The 22,884-nt window shown below is 39.5% G+C and overlaps 1 protein-coding gene across 1 annotated transcript in view; it reads right to left on the bottom strand.

Annotated features, from left to right (window-relative positions):
• Nucleotides 1-22,884, bottom strand: part of TNFRSF1B (TNF receptor superfamily member 1B) — a 447,025-nt gene that overhangs the window by 7,673 nt on the left and 416,468 nt on the right. Inside the window, exon 9 of the mRNA XM_044063042.1 lies at nt 14,575-14,836. Within this exon, the coding sequence (XP_043918977.1) occupies nt 14,575-14,836 (262 nt within the window). The remainder of the gene's footprint in view (nt 1-14,574; nt 14,837-22,884) is intronic.

Below are 22,884 nucleotides of genomic sequence, written 5' to 3'. Positions count from 1 at the left end.
ACATTCTAGGATATGAGGACTACAGGAATAATTGACTGTTTATGTAGTGCATAGCAATAAGGCTTATACATCATTCATTGTGTCTTGGAAAAGTACTTTACCTCATAAATCATGCTGGACCAATCACAGGTCCATGCTTTTCATCACTGACCACTCATTGTCACCACAATACAATCTACTGTGGAAGATTAGGGGTGGGAGAGGTGGTATAATGGTTAAGGTGGTTACCTTATAAACACAAGGTGCAGGGTTTGATTCTCACACAGGGTAATCAGCTAGGCTTAAAATGGCCCAAAAGGGCAGTTAGCCTAGTACTAACCTATGAACCTATTAGATTGTCAAATGTAATATTAAGAAACCTAGCTGTAAGTTTCCTGAGTACAAAGCCAAAACATTTGAGATGAAGTGGCCCAAAATCAAGGACAAATTTTTCATATTAATTTTATTAACTTAAAAAGTTAGTTGAACAATTACGTTTGCAAAAATTATACATTTTCTGAGGAACAATAAGCATGAAACTCTTAACATATGTCATTATTTACTGACTGTAATCCTCAATGCTTTACTAGGAGATCAAAAAAGTTATGAGGTATAGAGCAAAAATGTCAGTCAAAATCAGAGATGTATTGCCAAATTGAAAACACCATCTCCTTACATCAGCTAATCCAGAACCCTTAACTTGGAGCTTATGGAGTTCCAAATCCATGAACAAACGCAACTGTTATTTCATTGGTAGTGATAGATCTCAATCATGTCCTCCAGTGTTTATGGAAGTGCTATAACACCACTGAAAAGTTAAATATCAAACAAGATGCCTACTTGGTAAGGACATTTCAATTACCCTGACATTAATTGACACACTTACACCTCTAAAAATGAATGCACCCAGCATTTTCTAGACTTTGGTAATATTAATGTGGTAGAGTAAATTGTAAGACTATCCACTAGAGTCTGTGATATCCTTGATCTGCTTAATACCAACATATCCTTCCCATACTCTGTCCTGCATCTCCTTATCCCTCTTTGAATCTGACCACAAGTCATTCATTTTCTGTGTCAGCTCTAGTGATACTACTCCACAGTCAAATGAGACCATGTTTGGGACTTTACCAGGGCAAAGTTAAAACACCTTTGCAAAATTCCCACCAATCCCCAGAAAATTAACCCAAAATGATAGGGCCACAGTAGTCATCTTTGATTTTTACAAGCACTTTGACAACTGCATAGAAAAGTAGTTAAAATATGACGGTGAGTAATAGTGTTGGATAGGTTAAGTGTCTCTTTGGGTGAAGTTTCTATGTGGCTGCCTAACCCACCATTTTTTGTTTTCACCAGCATTTTTATTGGTTCCCTACAATTTCTTATGCTTATGCTTTATAAAGCATTCACCTCTGTTGTGGTTCTGACATTGTTTGCTGCATACTGCACAAAAATGTCAAAATATTTTTTTTCCTGGTTTGGGAGGCTTCCTTTTCTCCTGTTGGTGCTGAGTCTTCTGGACATTTGCACACTCTTGACTGATGCACTAGTGTGTTTTAATGCCAGCTTTGCTGCCCTTTCACTCCAAATTTCCCAGCCACCTCCAAAATCACACCTTTTTTTTATTCTGTCTCCTCCTATTTTTGCTTACATCATAATTACAGGTTAAAGACCACAGCAAACAGCTACACAAGCAAACATATATACCCCCCAAGCCACTACACTTTTCTCTTTCATAATCACTGATGACAAGCACATTTCTACCCCAACCCCACATCTCAACCTTTTCAGACTCATCTACATGTCCCCCCCAAAAAATCCTCAGGGAATTTAATTTCTTTTGAAATGTTCTCCCCTCTTTTCATGTCAGCTTATACTCTCCTCCTACTTTTTACTTTTCCACTCAAAGCAATAGGATTTCCTCCCCCACACCTCTAACACATCTCTTAAAAATCCTTATTTCTCTTACCTCAGTAATTGCTATTCAATGTCCCTATTCATATACCCAAGTGTGCAAATCCCTCAAAACCTATCCCTTCCCTTACACACTTTTCATTGCATGTCACATTAATTCTCACTTGCGTATATTACCAATTCATCCCTTACAAGACACTCCATTACAATACCCAGATTCCTCTACAAGTTCACCCTATAACACGCCTCCTGCTCCTGTGCAGTAACATTGTACCTAGTCTAGGCCCATCTCTTTCATCCTTTGTCTTACTTAATGCCCATAATATCAAATGGACTAACCAAACGGGTTTCTTACCCTTCACCTACCCGACCCTATAACTGTAAACATAATCTTGGCTAAGCTCAAATCCACCGATCATTCTTCAATAAAAAAAATCTAAAAAACGTCTTTATACTAGGGGTCTTCAATCTTATACTTCATGGCCCTGATAAAAACAATATCTTGGAAATCCTTAATGATTTCAGACACACTATTCAATGAACCCACCAGACCAAACCTTAACTCTAACTCAGTTCTTGATCTTATTATTACTAATAATGCTAACATTATTTCTGAAATTCTCCTCTACCCCCCATCCTTCAATGGCCATCTTCCAATCAACTGCAATATTTCTCACTACAAAAAAAATCAATTCCTGAAGATATCCAATCCAACATTCTCAAACTAAAGACAATTCTAGCCTCATTAGACTGATCTCCAGCACTCTCTTCTACAGACCCTATCAACTATTGCCTTCTCCTGATACAAATTCACACTAACTTCCAGGACTCACTTTTCCCTAAAATCAGATGTCTCTATGAACCCCTAAAACCAATTATTTCATATACACACTTAAATCCCTCCTTAGTCTCAAGGGCAACTCCTGATATACTTGGAAATGCAACCCATCCTCAAACTCCAGGCAACGCTATGCCAAGCTAAGAAATTTAGCTAGACAGGCAATCAGGTGACATAAAAGTCACACTATGAAAAAACATCAGTCATTTCTTCTCAACACTATGAAAAAACGTCAATCATTTCTTCTCAACTCACCTAAAAATTTCTGAGCAAAAATGAACCAGCTGACAGGCCATACCTTCCTGCTAAGACCCACATCTCCTTATTTCACCTCAAAGTCCCTGATTTCAATACACTTCCCATCCTTGATTCCACTAATAACCCCTTCTCTCCATATAACCTTTCTCCTTCCCCTTTTATTCCCACTTTCCCTTTCAAAGCTAAACACATAGTACCACTACTTGAAGACCTAAATCTGACTCACCTGCTAGTCCTGACAATCTTCTCCCATGGTTCTTATTCCTATGTAAGGACTTCACATTTATAATCTCTACTGACCTCAAAATATCATGCCTCATACTTAGAAAATAGCCATTGTTAAACCACTTTCCAAAAAACTAACCCTTCCCCCACCACTGATTTCTATGCCATCTCTATTCTTCTTGTGCTTGGTAAAATCCTTGAAAAAGTAGTTTATAATCAACTCACTCATTACTTCTCCCAATATCATCTACTGTCCTCTAAACAGCATGGCATTTGGACTGGTAGGAGCACTTCTACTGCACTCTGGACACTTACTGGCAACATCCTCTTGGCTATGGACAAAGTCCTCCACACTGGAACCATCTTTATTTATCTCACCACAGCTTTTGATCTGGCTAACAATAACATATTTTGGATCATCTAAATGAAATTGGAATTAGGCCAGATACAGCTCCCTTGTTTAAAAATTATCTTTCAATTGGTACTTCTCTGTCAGTTTCAGAACAACCTCTCTGCTTCTGACCCTGTCCTTAAGGGAGTCCATTATGGCTCTATTCTGACTCCCTTTCTTTTTTTGTTTTTCATTAATAAACTACCTATTGACCCTCCTTCACCTCACTCTCTCTCTTAGCTTTATGCTGATGACATGGTTTTATTTCATTCAAAACTGATCTCCTTGGCCATTCAGTAACAACTACAAGCTGACTTTCTTTCTCTTATCAAATGGCTTAATAACGAAAACCTAACTCTGAACCCTTACAAGACTAAAACAATGTTGTCTGGTACCTCACCAAAACGTCAGAATAACTCTCAATCCCTTTTGAGCCATGACCATCTCGACAACCCCATTGATCAAGTCACCTACTTTAAATATCTTCGTATGTGGCCTGATCCCACACTGAACTTTCACCTTCACCTGCTGCAAATACAGAAGAAAATAAATACATTTTGTCCTATTTTGCTTCTATAAAATTTCCCTCATTCATTCCAGACCAAGCAGGAATGTTACTGGCAAAGGCATTCCACTAGTATAGCTTGAATATGGACTTCCACTGGTTGCAGCAGCATCCAAGAAGACATCCTCCACAATCTAAAGTATAACTCTATCTGTCATTTCATTACCATCTTCCCTTGAAATGAGTATTAATGTACCGCATTTAATTAAGCTGATTGACTACCTGTCCAGCAATGTGCCACCTTGTTTCTTGGATCCCAGCTGTACAAGCTCCTCAAAGAATGCTTATGTCCTTCCCTTCCCCCTCCAACCTCTTCAGATGACCCCCGCCCCCAGTTGCAATCTAAAAAGTCTTAACCACTTTGGTCCACTTCTTCGATGTCCCACAACCATACATCATTATACTGATCATGCCTTTTCCATCCTAGGCCTAAACTCTTTGAATCCCTTCCTATTAAACTTAAAGACCCCACCTCATACCCATCATTTCGTGCTCAGCTTAAAGATTCAAATGCTTTCCCTCTGCACACATTACCTAATCTCTCACTCTTTGTCTTCCCCACATTATTTCCCTACGCTAATATGTGGCATCTCTTCCACACTGTATGTATTGTATATAATATATATAATTAATTTCTGTGTGCCCTTACTTTATTTTTGCTGTCTTTTAAACTTTGACCTCTAGCACTAAACTATTTCACTCTCTTGTTCTTCTTTCCTCCCTTCTCTGACCATCCCTTCCTATTGTCCCCTTTATTGTGTGCTTCATTATTATTGCTATTAGTGATTTATTGCTATCCATAATATCATATTCTGATCCCAGGGATATAACCAATATATTAGCAGATCAATTTAATGCTAACTTTATCTTACTTACCCACATTGTTGCCCCCAAAATCCATGAAAATGTATTTCCCCTGAAATCACCATGAAACAAGTCTTCAGAATGTCTGTCAAAGGCTAAAAATAATATTTCATTAGACAAGGCAGTATACCAGGCTGCATTCTCATCAGTGCCCATGTGTGCTATCCAAGTCTTGATTTACACCGTTCACCCACAGCCTGTCCACATGGTTTGTGCCTGATGTTTGGAGAATAGATATTTGTAATAGGTAAGGTAAATCACAGACTTATCAGCGTTATCAACCTTATATACTAAGCCATGAAATGTATGAAAGTAGAATGCATTTCTTTAGTTATGTGCAATGTAACTAATGTTGACCTCAGTCCGATTGGTTTTGTGAATAGCAGGTTAGATCCTGTCTTCTGACCTAGTAAGCTTTTTGAAAAGGTTACAGAGGCAGTGGACAACAATCACTCAATGCACAATGTTTGTTTTCCCATGGCCAAGGCTTTTGACACTATCCCCCATGTTGTTATTGCTGAACTATTAGATAAACTTAACTCAAGCCCAACGCTGTCCACTGGATTGCAAACTGAATTTCCAACAGAAAGTGAGCTGTGAAAGCTGCTGGTAGCCTCTGTGAAAGTGAAATTATGACTAGTAGGGCACCACAGGGATCAGTACTCAGCACTCTCCTGTTTGACATTTAATTGCAAAACTCCAATCCAATGTCCTAGAAGCATAGTTGACAATGTTTGCTGATAACTGCATGCTGGGCATTGTTCATAGGTTCATAATTCATAGGTGTTTACTAGCTAACGACCACAAGGGGCTTTTTAAGCCTTGTCATCCATCCCAAATCACTGATAAGTTCTGGTACCCATGATAAGTGTAAGCAGAGGCTTGGAAGATGAAACATTTACAGGCTGCCTGTGTCCATTAGAGATATAGGTGCCAAACCAGGGATGAATTTCTTGTTCCCCATCCAGTTGTCTAAATTACACTTGAATTGGGTTAGGATGGAACTCTGCTTCACATGGATGGGGAGCCTGTTCCAAAGATATAGTAGTCTTTGGGATACATACCTGTCTCTCCAGCACATCCTATTTATATCACAGGAAAGGTTTAAGTCTTTAGAATGGGTCATTCTGGTGCTGTTTATTTTGTGGATATGCAAGAGGTCCATAAGACTGGGGTCTGACAATACCCTGTATGCCAGGCATAGATTTCCCATCAACATCCTGTAGGTGACAGAATACAGGGATAGGGCCTTCAGTTGGTCTGCAAAGGACATGTTACTTATGCCCTGTATTCTTTTAGTGAGGAACATCTGTGGATGCTCCAATTGCAAGATATTCCTGGTTAGGTACATACCAACGGGGGCATTGTACTCAATGACAGGTCTGATGAATGCCGAGTACAGTGGAACAATGATTTAAATGCCATACCTTTGTTTATAAGTTGCATAACATGGAATGATTTCCTTGCTACTGTCGACACATAATGGTCAAAGGCGAGATTACTGTCTATGTGTGTTCCTAAGTCCCTGACTACTGGGTCATCTCTAAAGGGTGTCTTGCCAATATGATAGTTACCAGGGGTGGATGAAAGGATACTATTATGCATTTCTTGGCATTTAGTTTTAATCCATTGCTCTAACATCAGTCATATTTCTGTGTCAGCCCTTCCTAGAGAACATATGCATCAGTGTGGGATTCAGTGATAGCTCCTAATTTGCAATCATCTGCAAATTTAGTCAGCTAAAAGCCATTGACATTGGCCTTGACTTCAGAGATGTAAATGCCATAAAGGAGCAGTCCCAGGACCGATCCATGAGGGACTCCACTTGTGACTGGCCTCTTTGGAGAGGTGGACTCCCCGATTTTAACTTTCTGGGTCCTGTCTGTGAGCCACTTGGCTATCCACCAGGTGGCATAAGTGTTTGTACCTAACCTCTTAAGTTTGTCAACAATGCCCAAGTGTGGTATTGTGTCAAATGCCTTGGCCTGGTCAAGGTAGGCAGTATGAACCATTTTGTGCTCATCCATTGATTTGGTGACCATCTCAAAGAAGTCCACCAGGCTGAGTAGGCATGACCTACCCTTGATAAAACAAAATTGGGTTGGGTCCAATGACTGGAGGTTTACTACATCATTATTGATCATTTCCATGATAATTCCTTCCATTGCTTTGCAAATGAGACAAGTGAGACCTATGGGTCTGTAGACGGCCAAACTTTGTGCAGAGGAATAACTGTTACTTTTTTCCTTTCATGAGGCATGAAGCCAATTTGAAGGCTACAGTTAAATAGCAATTCCAGACAAACTGATAGATCATGTTTCATGCTGTTTAGAAGGCATTCTGGGATATTGTCTGGGTCCATTGATGCAGTGTTCTTAGCCTTAGGGAGAGCATTAAGGACCTGTTCCCTAGTAAAACCAGGGTGAGTTATATTTGATAGTATTCTTAAAGGAAGGTCGAGGGGGAGAGAGGGGTAAAGTTGGACCTGAATTTGTCAGCCAGTAGGTTTGCTATATCTTCTGGCTCAGTATAGGTAGTTCCATTTACCATGAGTTCTGCAAAAAATTGAGTACTGTCTTTAAGGCTGAGACCATAGCTAAAGAATTCCTTGTGGATGCCCTTGGCCTGGGAGGCCAAATTTACCTCAAATGTGTCTGGTAAACTTTAATTACCGTCTGAGATGTTTATTTAGGTTGATAAGAGTGCTTTTATCCTGCTGAGTGCATTTCCTAATTTTCACCATGAGTTTCTTCATTCTATTATGCAGCCTATTGATTTTGTGATTCTATCAGGGTTGCTTGTTCTGTACTTCTTCCTGGTAGGTACAGCTGCCTCTGTGCAGCTATTAACATGCTTGTATAGAGTTTTTGTGAGCAGTTCGGCATAGGCAGCAGTGTTCTCGGGGTTTAGGAGGCTTGAAATTTTGCCAGGTTATCACTTAATAGCAGGAAGTTAGCATTAGAGTAGTTCCTGAATATTCCAGGGTTAGCTTGGGTTCCAGGTTTTATTTTTATTTAAAAGGAGCCCATTTTGTGGTCTGATCTTACCAGGGAAAGCATTACACTAGTGGATGTGTAGCAGTCTCCCATATTAGTTATCTGCTCATCCACTGATACTAAACAGCTCCAGCAAGAACTAGAATATGGACATACCAGTTGTACTGAAAATAGTCTCAAGCTAAATTAAAAGTCAGTGTCAATGGCACGACAGGTAGCATTTAGTGCACAAGGCTGTGGGTTCTATTCCCCCAGCAGTGAAATGCATTACATGCAGTGCAGCATGAAGGTGATGCTACATTTCTTAGTGTCTTTTTCGTCAAATGAGATGTTAAACTGTGGGCTCATTTGCTTGAGTTGGTGGTAGTTCAGATGGATGTTAAGGAACCCATGTCACGTATCGAAAGATTAAAATGTTGAGTGCAGTAAACAGCGAAAATGCCGAAAATCAATGTATGGTTTGTGAGATTGCAAAACAGTGAAGATCAGGAAATTTGCCCTTTCCTCACTGTAGTGTTATCTCGGAGTTAATACATATAATTAGCGGGGGGGTGTAGGTTTCAATGTTGTGCATTTTCGCTGTTTACAGCGTTCGTATTTTTGAAATTTCACTGATATAATATAGACCCCTTAATTTTATTGAAGATAAAAAACATGTACATATTTACAGGCACATATATATACACACATTTCTGTTTTTTTACTATATATCATTTTCTTATATTGCGATGTTTGCTCTGAAGCTGTTGATGGAGAAGTATAGAGAAGGTCAGAAGGAGTTGCATTGTGTCTTTGTGGACTTAGAGAAAGCATATGACAGCGTGCCTAGAGATGAGTTGTGGTATTGTATGAGGAAGTTGTGAGTGGCAGAGAAGAATGTAAGAGTGCTGCAGGATATGTACAAGGGTAGTGTGACAGTGGTGAGGTCTGCAGTTAGAGTGACATTTGCATTATAGGTTCATAGATTGGTACTGGGCTATCTGCCCAAAGGCATATATTAGCCCAGCCACATTGTGCGGTATTCACCGCCCCTTTAGTATTTCCCTAGACCCTTGTACGAGCAGCTAGTACCCTTGGCCCCTATCTAGTAGTGCTGTTGGTATGATGCCCGGTATAAACTTTCTGTTACCCATCCACTCATCAAGGTTCCTATTGAAGAGTGATAGTGAGGGGCTCTGTCTTATGTAGATCGGGACCCTGTTCCATAGTAAGGGAAGTCTCTGTAAAGGGAATCTATCCCTCCAGCATGTTCTATTCATTGTTGTGTTGAGGTTTATATCCCTAGAGCATGTAGCTCGAGTAGATTTGGTTTTGCTAAGATGGAGCATGTTCAACAATTCTGGGTTGGACATAGTTCTGTATGTTAAACAGAGATCGCCTCTGAGAAAGTGGTATGCAGCAGATAACAGTCTTAGCTTTTTCAATCGTGCTGCATAGGGCAACTGTTTGAGGCAAGTAATCCTCTTGGTTAGGTACATCTGTGGTCTCTCCAGCTGCTGGAGATGTCTAGCCAGGTACATTCCAATTGGTGCATTGTACTCAATAATGGGTCTGATGAGGGAAGAGTAGAGGGGCACCATTACATCCTTAGATCTTGATGCGAATCCTTTCATGATCAGATGGGTCACATAGAAAGATTTTCTAACCACTTTGGCAACATGGTTATCAAAAGAAAGCTGACTATCTACTTGGGTACCTAGATCCCGTATTTCTTCTTCAGATTTCAGGGGATTACCTCCTATGTTGTAGTTTGCGGGTACTCTGTTTTTTCCAAAGGGTATTAGTGAGACCAGCTATGTTATACAGGTTGGAGACAGTGGCATTGACAAAAAGGCAGGAGTCAGAGCTTGACATGGCAGAGTTGAAGATGTTAGGATTTGCACTGGGTGTAACGAGGATGGACAGGATTAGGAATAAGTATATTAGAGGGTCAGCCCAGGTTGGAAGGTTTGGAGACAAAGCCAGAGAGGCAAGATTACGTTGGTCTGGACATGTGCTGAGGAGGGATGCAAAGTATATTGGGGAAAAGAAGCTAAGGATGAAGCTGCCAGGTAACAGGAAAAGAGGAAGGCCTAAGATAAGGTTTATGGATGTGGTGAGAGAGGACATGCAGGCAGTTTTTGTGACAGAGCAAGATGCAGAGGACAGGAAGAAATGGAAACAGTTGATCTGCTGTGGTGACCCCTAACGGGAGCAGCCGAAAGAAGAAGAAGAAGTGCGATCTCGGAGTTGGTATATTTAAGTAGGGTGGTGTGGGGGGTACATGGGGGGTGCAGTGCAGCTTGCTCCCCTGCAAAAGACTGTTTTTTGTGTTTTTTTTTAGTCAGTTGGGATACATAATTTAAAAGGGTGCAGAGGATGTAGATTTTTGTTATTTTGTTTCATTTGAGTTTTCAGAAAATCGAACATCTGAAAAAAAATCTGAAAACTCAATAATCTGACATAAACCCATATATATATATATATATATGTATATACACATAAAAACATATATATATATATATATATATATATATATATATATATATATATATATATATATATATATAACAACAAAACTCCAGATGGATGTAATGCAATAGTCCAAACTTCACAAAACCGTAAATCAGATCAGTATAAAATATTTAATAGTAGAAACGTTAGCGCTATCGCGGTATCCCCGCTTCATCAGACGTTACAACTCAACAGCACATCAAATCACACATATATAGCAATTTTAATTGATGTGCTGTTGAGTTGTAACGTCTGATGAAGCGGGGATACCGCGATAGCGGTAACGTTTCTACTATTAAATATTTTATACTGATCTGATTTACGGTTTTGTGAAGTTTGGACTATTGCATTACATCCATCTGGGGTTTTGTTGTTATATACAAAGTTTTGGTTTTTGGTTTGGGAGATACGTTATTTGATATATATATATATATATATATATATATATATATATATATATATATATATATATATATATACATATGTATATATATTTATACACACATAGGTTTATAGGTAGGTACTAGGCTATCGGCCCTAGGGCCTATACAAGCCTAGCCAAGAAGGTACCCTGGCTTTCGCTACCCAAGAAAATTATTTTCCTGTGCCCCTGTTGAGCAGAGCCACAGAGGTGATCCCCGGGGTGAATTTCCTATTTTTCATCCAGTCATCAAGATTTTTTCTTGAAGAGTGTTAATGTGGAGGTTTGTGGTTTCACACAAGTGGGTTTCGAAGTACTGAAACTTTGACCAACCGAAGTAGACCCATATGTATATATCTAACTATATACATGTATGCATATATATATAATATATATATATATATATATATATATATATATATATTTATATATATATATATATATATTTTTAGACACACACACACACACACACACACACACACACACACACATATATATATATATATATATATATATATATATATATATATATATATATACATGCATAGATTTATGATTATATAATGAATGGTCAACATGCAGAATGCACCACCATTCATTACATCGTACAAACAACATATGGTCATTTAGTTCATTGAAAAAGGAAACAAATTTCATTTTCTGATGCACAACTCATAACCAACCACACTCATTTCAAATTTGTCTGGATAGTCGTAATGTTATGGGAAATATATTTTTTAAGGCGAAACACCCGGATCATCAAACATTAATGTCGGGAAATAACCACTTTGCCACCAACACTTTAAAACAAAACTGAAGCAAATGTAACCCGCCATTTGGGGGGCTATGTGTCCCACACCCCCTCTAATTAAATATACCAATATAGAGATCACACTATAGTGGATAAAAGGGCAAAGTTCACACTGGTGGCTAAGTGGTTACTTTCCCAGTTTCCAGGGGTTAAATTAGAGTGATCCGGGTGTTCGTAAAATTTACTTTTTGGCAACCCTGTCTCGATGTTTTGTCATTTGATGAAGTGGCTGTTTGGGAAATAGAAGTAGATCCACCCACAGACATTCACACAAACACACACACAAAACACACACACACACACACACACACACACACACACACACACACACACATACACACCCATACACACCCATACCTAGTATACCTAGTATACATCCCACTTACCTTTTTCAGCAAAGCAAACATTCAACATAATATCCATGCGAGCTAACAGTCCCACACTTTCAGGTGTTGACTAAAGCAACCAAACACATGACTCGCATATATAAATATATAGCTATATGGGTGTGTATGATTCCAATGAAGGTAGCTTTGACTGATAGAAAAACAAAAAAACAGAGGGTACTTTTGAATGAATATTTTTGACCAAAACGTCATTTAGATGAAAACTGTAGTATGGATGGTATTTCTGCCATCATTTTTGATCATGGGAGTTGTTAGAGGTATAATTTAGAATATTTACTGTGGCTTGGCAATTCCCACCATCATCTTGCACCCCAGATCTGTAGATAACTGAGTTTGTGTGCCATCACTCATTCACTGTATGTTTATTTTTCTTTTCTCCATAGATGTGTTACCTTGGAGTTAGAATATATAATGGGGGGTGTTGCACATCCCCCCACTTGGGGGAGTAAAAGCACCCCTTCAAAAAAGATTTTTATGATGTAGATGCTGTATCGAATGATTTTGGAGAAATGGCTTTTCAGTGAAATGTATATCCAAAGTACCTAATATTTATAAATAATATAAACACATAGATAGATAGATAGATAGATAGATAGATAGATAGATAGATAGATAGATAGATAGATAGATATGGCAGCCAGTAATTAAGTCGACTTTCATTAAAGTTAACATCTGTTTAGTTGACACAGATGGTTAACAGGTGCGCATGATAGCTACATTACTGGGTTGTGGAATAATCCTTTTTGCCAGTATTATGCCTTCTCAGAGTAAGTATATATAGTTAGCAAGGAATGTGTAGGATGCAAATGCTTTTGCCCCTCCACTCCCCCACCCCCCACAATAAAACATGTTTTTCTATGCTCCAGTGTTATGTCTTTGAGCATAAGTGGCGCATTCCTAACATTTGTTATTTTTATATTTTTTAGTTGGTGTTCATGTCAACGTTTGGGTGTTTAGATTATTTTAGCACATACACACACACACACACACAGACACACACACACAGACATATATATGTATATACATAAATACATATATATGTATATACATAAATACATATGTATATATATATATATATATATATATATATATATATATATATATATATATATATATTTATATATATATATATATCACTGTGGTGTAGGGCGGCCACGGTGGTGCAGCGGTTAGCATTGTCACCTCACAGCAAGAGGTTCTCCGGTTCAATCTCAGCTGGGGTGCTTTCTGTGTGTAGCCTGCATGTCCTCCCTATGGTCTGTTGGGTTTCCTCTGGGTGCTCCGGTTTCTTCCCACATCCCAAAGACATGCTGTAGGTGGATTGGACACTCTAAATTGGCCCTAGGAGTGTGTGTGGGTGCCAGGTTGGCAATTCGACACTGTAAAACTCCACTGCCAATCATGAGCGGACAGGTGATCCGCTGTGGTGACCCCTATCTAGGAAAAGCTGAAAAAAGAAGAAAGAAGATATATATTGTTTACTATCATAACCTGGAAATGCACTTAGTTGAGTCATCACGTCACTGAACTTAAATAGCGAAAATTAAAGCATGTCCCCCCCCCATTTCGAACCATAGTAATGCTGAAAGTTCAATATTCGCCATTTTAACAATGTGCCCGTTGACTTGGATGTGCCATCCGGACATTGATATTCAAGCTTTGGTACAGTAAGTTTCGATGTTTAGCCTCTTGGAAAGTCTACTTTTGACGTTCTGTTACTGAACCAAGTGCATTTTCAGGTTATGATAGTAAACTATATATATATATATATATATATATATATATATATATATATATATATATATATATACACTCAAATGCAAACCATATGGTCAGAATTAGTTAATAGCAAATGTCAAAGTAAATATTTTGAAATGTATTGTTAAAATTGTGCAATAGCATCATTGCTCTAGTACTAATAAACTAACAAAAGTTTTCAGTTATTGATAATCTAAAACATTTTGATGTTTAATGTCTCACCAAAACAATTTTACCCACACAGTGATAAAGATGCATGGATTGCAATTAAATATAATAAAAGTGGAAGAGTCGAGAGGTCTGGGCAGCACGGTGCTGTAGCCATTAGCTTGTTTTCTTCACAAGTATAAAATTTTGGGTGTGTCCAAATGATAACCTAACAAATCTCAAGTCAGGATAAGAGAGGAAGGAGTTTCACATTATAGTAATACAGATTTGCTAGGTAGTGTGAGGTAAGTAAGTAAGTAAACAAATAAGTCACTTAAGTTATAAAATAAATTATTTTTAAACCATTGATGTTCTATGCTACCTGGCAGTTGGTGCAGGAGCTCCATCTGCCCTCACCTTTCCAACAGCTTTAGATCTGCTTAGGTAATTTATTATTTTCAGCCAATAAAGCATTCATTCTAGGCATTATGCTCTAAATAAGTTTACCTGAATTTGGTCTTGATCCACCGCACTGGAATTTAACGCCATCGTAGTCTTTGAAACTGTCAGATGCTAACGATTTCTGTGGCCTGTCTGTGCATGTTTTCTTTGTCCTTAAATCCGAGTTGTTTCTCTGCACATGGGAGGTTCCATTTTCATCTAACGAATTATTGCTTGACTGAGGAGAATCCAAAAGTAAACGCTCTTCTTGTTCATTATTTACTGCCACAGAATTGTGTTTCCATTTCTCAGGTGACTTGTTTTTGACCTAAGAAAGTAGATAAACACAATAACAAATAAAAGTTGATTGATCTGGTCTCAGATAAATATCTGGTACAAAATGAACATACCAGTGCATGCAAAGTATGTAATATGTAACATAGTATCAGTTATGTAAATTAAGTTTATTTTTGAATATTTTTTTTTTTATTTTTATCAGGTGTTATTGCTGTATTTGAAAATGTGTGAAAGCAATGTTTATATCAGGAAAACTAAGCCATCAAGAAACTACAGTCTTTCAGAATTTGATATGAAAGAAATGCAATGAGACAGAGATTATAAATAGCTGTGAATATATAAAGAGTCAGTAATACAGTACAATGCAATATAAAAAATGGAAACTAAGATCATTAAGAAATATTTCAGGAGACTGAAGCTACTGAAACCTTACTGGACATTTTGGAAATAAAGTTTCAGCTCGCGCAATAAATTATTTAGATAGAAAAGCTGTGTAAAATCTTACCATAACCATAGATGTCCTTCGCTTCCATGTTGCAATATTCTACATATGGGTATACTCCTCTTGTCTCATGTATGTACGGCCAGAATACAAAAGTTTTCAGTCCCTCTCAGGTACGTGGGACGTCTGACATGACTATGGAAATGTGGGCCTAAAAGTGATGTCTGCACGCACCAACCATCAGAACTGAAAGCCCCAGTTGGAGCCAGTCCTAATAAGGGCAATGCTGGTCCAGTGCCACCCAGAAAAGGGAAATGCAACCTAACAGGAGGGGAAGGAGGGAGGGAAGGAATACTGCAACATGGAAGAGAAGGACATCTATGGTTATGGTAAGATTTTGCAAAACTTTTCTATGTCTTTCTATTCCAATGTTGCAGTATTCTGCATATGGGTGAGTGACAAAGCTCACTGTGACTGGGGAGGTGGTCTAGAGGCAGACTCCAGGAATCCGTGAAGGATAGACATGGTAACCCTGCCCTGGATGTAGAGATGTGGTCTAGTTTGCAGTGTTTGGTGAAGGTGTGAACTGAAGACCAAGTAGCTGCCTCCAAAATAGTACAGGTATCCAGGCCCTTAAAGAAGGCTCCTGAAGAGGCCATAGCTCTGGTGGAGTGTGCTTTAACTGCACCTTGCATAGATTTACCATGGGATTTGTAGCAGAAGGTGATTTCCTTGGAGGTCCAGACAGATATAGTCTGTTTGGACACTGCCTTCCCCAGGGTTCTAGGGTGGAAGGATACAAAAAGCTGATTAGCCTGTCTGATGGACTTGGTTTTATATAGGTAAAACTTGAGTTGAAAGTGCACATCCAGGGAGTACAGTACTCTCTCACTGTCCTCCTGTGGGTTGGAGAAAAAGGCATGAAGGTGTATGGCCTTTTTAAGGGACAGATCATTCACCACCTTGGGCATGAAGGATGAGTTAGTTCTAAGGGTAACCCTATCCTTGTGGAAAACTAGAAAAGGAGGAATAGCCATAAGGGCTTGTAGCTCTGATACCCTTCTAGCCGAGGTCAACGTCATTAGCAGTACAGTTTTCCATGTGCAATGTTTTAGAGAAGCTTTGTCTGCTGGCACAAAGGGAGAGAGCGTAAGCTTTTCAAGCACGTAGTTAAGATCCCAAGGAGGAGGGGACAGTTTTCAGAGAGGTCTGAGGTGAAGTACCCCATTAAGGAAGAGCTTAGAAGGATGTCCGGATGCTATTAAGGGATCCAGAGGAAGGCATGCTGAAATTGCAGACAGATGAGCTTTTATGGAAGAATAAGCCAAACCAAGCTGCAGTAGCTCACACAGGTAAGACAGGACTAGAGGGGGTTCACTAGAAAGTGGGCCCTGCTGTCTTTTGCAACACCATAAAGTGAATCTTTTCCACTTAGAAAGGTAGGATTTTCTTGTATTTAGTTTCCTGGCCTCCTGCAGGACATTGTGAAATATGTCAGGAATTTAGGTTTCATGACATTTATGATTTTCTTGATACTCCTGGCAAGGCTCCACATGAGAAAGATACATTGGTATTTGAAATCTGTTTGGTTCCAGCATCAACATCCTTTGTCTTTTCAAATCCCTGTGAGGAGGAGTAGATACATGCTTGGTTTTCTGTTTCTATTTGCAGGAAAAATTGGGCCAGCCATGTTACTAATGGCAGCAGTTGCTTCCCCAGGGATGTACACAGCATTCTGACATAACAGGAAAACCTTCCCTGTCCCCTCTCCCAGGAACAGCAAGAGTGGCTCTCCCTTGCTCACTGAGGAGACCCCAACAGCCACAGAGGATGTGGCTTACTCCCAGTCAATGCTGGCTGTAGGTGCTGCACCAGAGGGATACGGGGTAAAAGATGAGTAGTCGGAGGTATAACTAATGGCCACAGCAGAGTCACCCACCTGCAGCTGAGGCAAATTGCTAGCCTGCTATGGTGGCAAAGGCTGTTTGCTTAATAGCCATAATACAGAGGATTATGATCAGGTCTCCAGTCATTACCATGTTTTTTATTCATGTGTTTGATTCAAAGATGCTAAGAAGTTCACCTCACATGGCAAACTCAAGAGGTGAATCTCAGCATCTATGCTGAGAGCACATAATAACCGGTTAACCTTAACAGCACTTAGGGGGTGTGTAATAATTGTTACACACTTCTGAAAACACTGTTATTGTCAGCTCTTGCACTACAGAATCACATAACAGACTTTGGAGCATAATCACAGTGCTCCATGCACTACATTTCTGTGGTTGCTTAAATGAATGCCATTACTACACTAGTATCCAACAGAAAAGTCATGAGTTGTAGTTCATGCCAAGTAACACCTTGCACCCAGACCCTTTTACCCCACTCCTGATATGGTACTGGGAGAGTTAATGACTGAATATGTGTATGAGACCGCTGGAGGGCAGATCTCAGGAGATGTTCTTGTAGATAAAAAATTCTTAGTTTTTAGAAAATGGCTATTTCAGCTAGTAATCATGTTTACAATTTCCTGTGGATATTTGTTTAGGGGATGGAAATGTACACCAAGTAGTATCACTGAATAAATGTACTGAAACTCTCTCCAAAGATTTACAAAGACAGCAGGAACTTACTGTGCTCTTATTTTCTAGGTGAATGTAGATAACAGCATGAATGAACAGCAAGGGCCCACTTTCTAGTGAACCCCCTCTAATCCTGTCTTACCTGTGTGAGCTACTGCAGCTTGGTTTGGCTTCTTGAATATGTGTATGAGACCGCTGGAGGACGGATCTCAGGAGATGTTAATGTAGATAAAAAATTCTTAGTTGTTAGAAAATGGCTATTTCAGCTAGTAATCATGTTTACAATTTCCTGTGGATATTTGTTTAGGGGATGGAAATGTACACCAAGTAGAATCACTGAATAAATGTACTGAAACTCTCTCCAAAGATTTACAAAGACAGCAGGAACTTACTGTGCTCTTATTTTCTAGGTGAATGCAGATAACAGCATGAATGAAAATAAATAACAAAATGAATATTGTGGGGAAAAGGGGCCATTTGCTCCGATCTAATGTGTGATACCTTAAATCTCCTCTACTGGAGACCCATGCACTATATGAAAATTGACCATTTAAGGACATCAAGTGTTTCAACTACATGGCGTTTAATGTCCATGACTTATGTTTACTTTTTAATCCTTTACATTCAGGCCAATAAAGCCAAACCCCACTAGCTGTAGACATGTATGTTTTGGCCTTTTTATTTACCTCTTTAGCACTGCATGAGTGCTGAGTGCAAACTGCTTGTTTAAAAATCTACTATAGGTTCATTGAAGAAAGCCTATTCTACATTGTGTGTCTGTGATAATTGCTTGGTATCAGGCTATAAACTGATTGCTGTCTTTGGTAAATGACCTGAAGGTCTTCTTGATTCCTTCTTGATTCTTTCTTCCCCACTAACTGCCGTTGATAACATGCAGATCCCTTTACTTAATTGTGCTACTCTTCTGCTTATCCTCTATTTTTTCTACTCTTCTGCTTATCCTCTATTTTTCTCCTCTTCTGCTTATCCTCTATTTTTCTCCTCTTCTGCTTATCCTCTATTTTTCTCCTCTTCTGCTTATCCTCTATTTTTCTCCTCTTCTGGTTATCCTCTATTTTTCTCCTCTTCTGTTTATCCTCTATTTTTCTCCTCTTCTGCTTATCCTCTATTTTTCTCCTCTTCTGCTTATCTTCTATTTTTTCTCCTCTTCTGCTTATCCTCTATTTTTTCTACTCTTCTGCTTATCCTCTATTTTTTCTACTCTTCTGCTTATCCTCTATTTTTCTCCTCTTCTGCTTATCCTCTATTTTTCTCCTCTTCTGCTTATCCTCTATTTTTCTCCTCTTCTGGTTATCCTCTATTTTTCTCCTCTTCTGTTTATCCTCTATTTTTCTCCTCTTCTGCTTATCCTCTATTTTTCTCCTGCCACTGGACCGTCTCTCATCCTACCATGACTCTATAATAGCACTCAACACCTCACCAGCTCTGTTCCAGCCGCCTATTCATACTTCTTCCCTACACTCTCCACACATCGCAACAAACCTATTGAATGATGCCCCTCACCTTTACTTCAAATATAGACTGATTAACTCCATTTCAACTCAAACCAAAACAAAATTAGGTGGAAAAATATTCTCCAAAAACTAGTATCACTAATTCCCCAATATACTAAAATCCTACTAGTAGGAGACATTCACCCTATTCCTGACCCCACCTATCAAAACCAACATCAAGACAGTTCCCTTTCACACACACACTCTTCTAACCCTAGAATGGTTTATCCCTCCCCTTGATAATTTAAATTTTGCCACCAAAAAAATTAGAAGAATAAGAAATAAAACTACTGAACTACTTAACCAACACAAGCCTGATATTCTATGTATAACTCAAACTTGGCTTAAACCCAACATAAACAATTCTGAAATGATACCCCTTAGCTATAATATGATCAGTAATGATCATATACAGAAGAAAGGTGGGGGCATTGCTCTATTTCCCAACAACTACCACATGTCCCCCTGCAATAAACATATACTAAAATTCAGTTCCACAGAGCTTCTTACTGCTTTCCTGAAAATAAACAAATATAAACAAATATGTATTACTATCCTTTACTTCCCTCTTGGCAGCAATACAGCTACACTGGAAGATGTCCAACATTGGATATCCATAACAATTCCAAATGAAAAAGTACTACTAGGTGAAGTCGGTATCAATTGGTTGGACATAATCTTTAACTTCCCTACAACTATTATGAAATTATACAGGTTCACACAACTAATTAATATCCCCACACATTATAGCAAGCCATGAAATTCCTTATTAGACTGGATCCTACCTTCAAACCCTATCAAATTCACCACCACAGCTACAATGTCAGAGTCCAACAGCGACCATCTCCCAATTTATACAATCAGACATCTCACACATCTACTGAAAAAGCACGTTTATAAAACAACAAGCAACCTGTCCAAGTTTAACCTAGATATACTCATCACTACTTCATCATTTAACTGGAACAGCCTAAAAAATCCTTCCCTTATTTCATAGTTTCATAGGTTCATAGGTAGGTACTAGGCTATTGGCTCTGGGGCCTATACAAGCCCAGCCAAAAAGGTACCCTGGCTTTTGCCACCCAAGAAAATTATTTTCCTGTGCCACTGTCAAGCAGAGCCACAGAGGTGATCCCCAGGGTGAATTTCCTATTTCCCATTCAATCATCAAGATTTTTCTTGAAGAGTGCTAATGAAGAGCTTTGTTTGATATAGATAGGTAGTTTATTCCAGAGTATGGGAAGTCTCTGGGACAGGAATCTATCCCTCCGGCATGTTCTGTTTATTGTGGTGACAAGGTTTAAGTCCCTAGAGCGTGTAGCTCGGAGGGATTGGGATTTCTTTAAGTGGAGCATGTCCAACAGCTCTGGGTTTGACATAGCTTTGTATGTTAGGCAGTGATCACCTCTGAGTAGGCGATATGCAATGGAGTAAAGCTGGAGTTTTTTGAAACAGTCAGCATAGGGCATCTGTTTGAGGCTGGTAATCCTCTTTGTGAGGTATTTCTACAGCCTTTCCAGTTGTTGGAGATGTCTTGTGAGGTACATACCAAAAGGGGCGTTGTACTCTATAATGGGTCTAATGAGTGATGAGTAGAGGGGAACAATGACTTATTTTTTTTCTGGATGAGAAACCTTTTGTGATGAGGTGTGCCACATAGAAGGATTTTCTGACTACTGTGGCGATGTGATTATCAAAGGAAAGACTACTGTCCACCTGTGTCCCAAGGTCTGTTATCACACTTTCCATGTTAAGTATACTACCGCCTATGTTGTAGTTCATGGGTACAGAGTTTTTACCAAAGGGGATGACAATGCAGTTTTTGGCATTGAGCTTGAGGCTATGGCTTTGACACCAGGCATCTGTCTCAGTGAGGCCCTTTTGTAGGATGTCCACATCGTTAGGAGTTTTGTTTATGGCTCCTAGTTTGCAGTCATCTGTGAACTTCATTAGCCAAAGACCTTCTGTGTTAGCCTGTACTTCAGAGAAGTAGATACCAAACAGGAGAGGACCCAGGACTGAACCCTGTGGTACTCCACTTGTCACTGGTCTGAAGTCGGATTTGGAGTCTCTACTTTCACAGTGTGGGTTCTGTCAGTGAGCCAGTTGGCAACCCATCTTGTGACATAGGGATTTATACCTAGTTTAGTGAGTTTATCTAAAATTCCAGAGTGGGGGATGGTGTCAAAAGCCTTGGCAAGATCTAGATAGGCTGTGTGAACCACCTTACCCTTGTCTACAGCTTTGGTGACTGCTTCAAAGAAGTCTATCAGGTTTAGGAGACATGATCTGCCTTTTACAAACCCAAACTGGGTGGGATCCAGAGTTTGGAGATTACCAATGTCTTTGTTTATAAGTTCCATGATGATACGTTCCATGGCTTTCCAGACCAGGCTCGTCAGGCTAATGGAGCGGTAGTTCCCGGGGTCCGTGGTGGCTCCCCCCTTGTGGAGTGGGATAACCATTGCTGTGCACCATTCAGCAGGCACAAAGCCTGAGGTGAGGCTATGATGGAACATGGTACTTAGGTGGGGTGCCAGTTCATTCTGTAGATTGTGTAGAACGCAGCCTGGGATGTTGTCTGGTCCCATGGATGCTGTGTTCTTGGCTTTGGAGAGTGTGGTTTTTACCTGTGCAGCCGTGATTACAGGAACTTTGCATTCTTCTGGTATAGAGATGGGCTCTTTAGGGGGTGAGAGGGGGGTAAAGTTAGCACTGAACCTATCTGCCAGGATGTTGGCAATATCAGTTGGGTCTGTATATTTAGTGCCATTGTGCTGTAACTCAGAGCAGATCTTAATGTTGCCATTCAGATTCTTGACATAGTTATAGAATGCTTTGTGGTTGTCTTTAGAATCAGAGGTGATTTTGTTTTCGTAACTAGCTTTGGAGGATTTTATCAGGGATCGCAGCTTCTTACTGAGGCTGACCAGGGAGCTCCTCCACTCGTGGGATTTTACTCTCTTTTGCAAGAGTTTCTTCCTTCTGTTGTACAATTTGTTTATGGCAGGGGACCACCAGATTGGCTTCCTTTTTTTGGAGGATAGCATCTTTGGGATAGCATGATCCATGCACTCATGTAAGTGCTTATAAAGTGCAATTGTGTAGGATTCAGTAGTCGTAACTGTATTATCCATCTGCATGGGTGTCATGAAGTTCACCACTTCTGTCTTAAGAAGCATGAAGTTGGCTTTGGAGAAACTTTCTATTATGGTTTCCTTAATGGGGGGGGGGGGTGGAGGCAAGATGTGGATATCTAGGGTAACTAGCTTATGGTTGGATCAAACCAATGAGGCATTGACTTCAGGTGTGGAACCCATACTGGTAATTACTAGATCTAGGATATTGTTGCCCCTGATGAGGTGTAGATAAGTTGATCCAGGGCATTGAAGTTTATGAATTACAGAAAGCGTTGAGCGAAGGAGTTGGTACATGAGTAGTTTTCCTAGTTAATGCTGGGGTAGTTGAAATCGCCCATTATTAGGGTGTTTGGTTGAACCCTAATATTTTCCAGTACATCAAGAAAAGAGGAGTGGGAATC

The sequence above is a fragment of the Protopterus annectens genome, chromosome 2.part1 (assembly GCF_019279795.1).
Source record: "Protopterus annectens isolate FY-2018-M chromosome 2.part1, PAN1.0, whole genome shotgun sequence".
NCBI classification, from domain to species: Eukaryota; Metazoa; Chordata; order Ceratodontiformes; family Protopteridae; genus Protopterus; species Protopterus annectens.
Note: the sequence above shows the minus strand (reverse complement) of the source record. Positions and strands in the feature narration are given on the sequence as shown.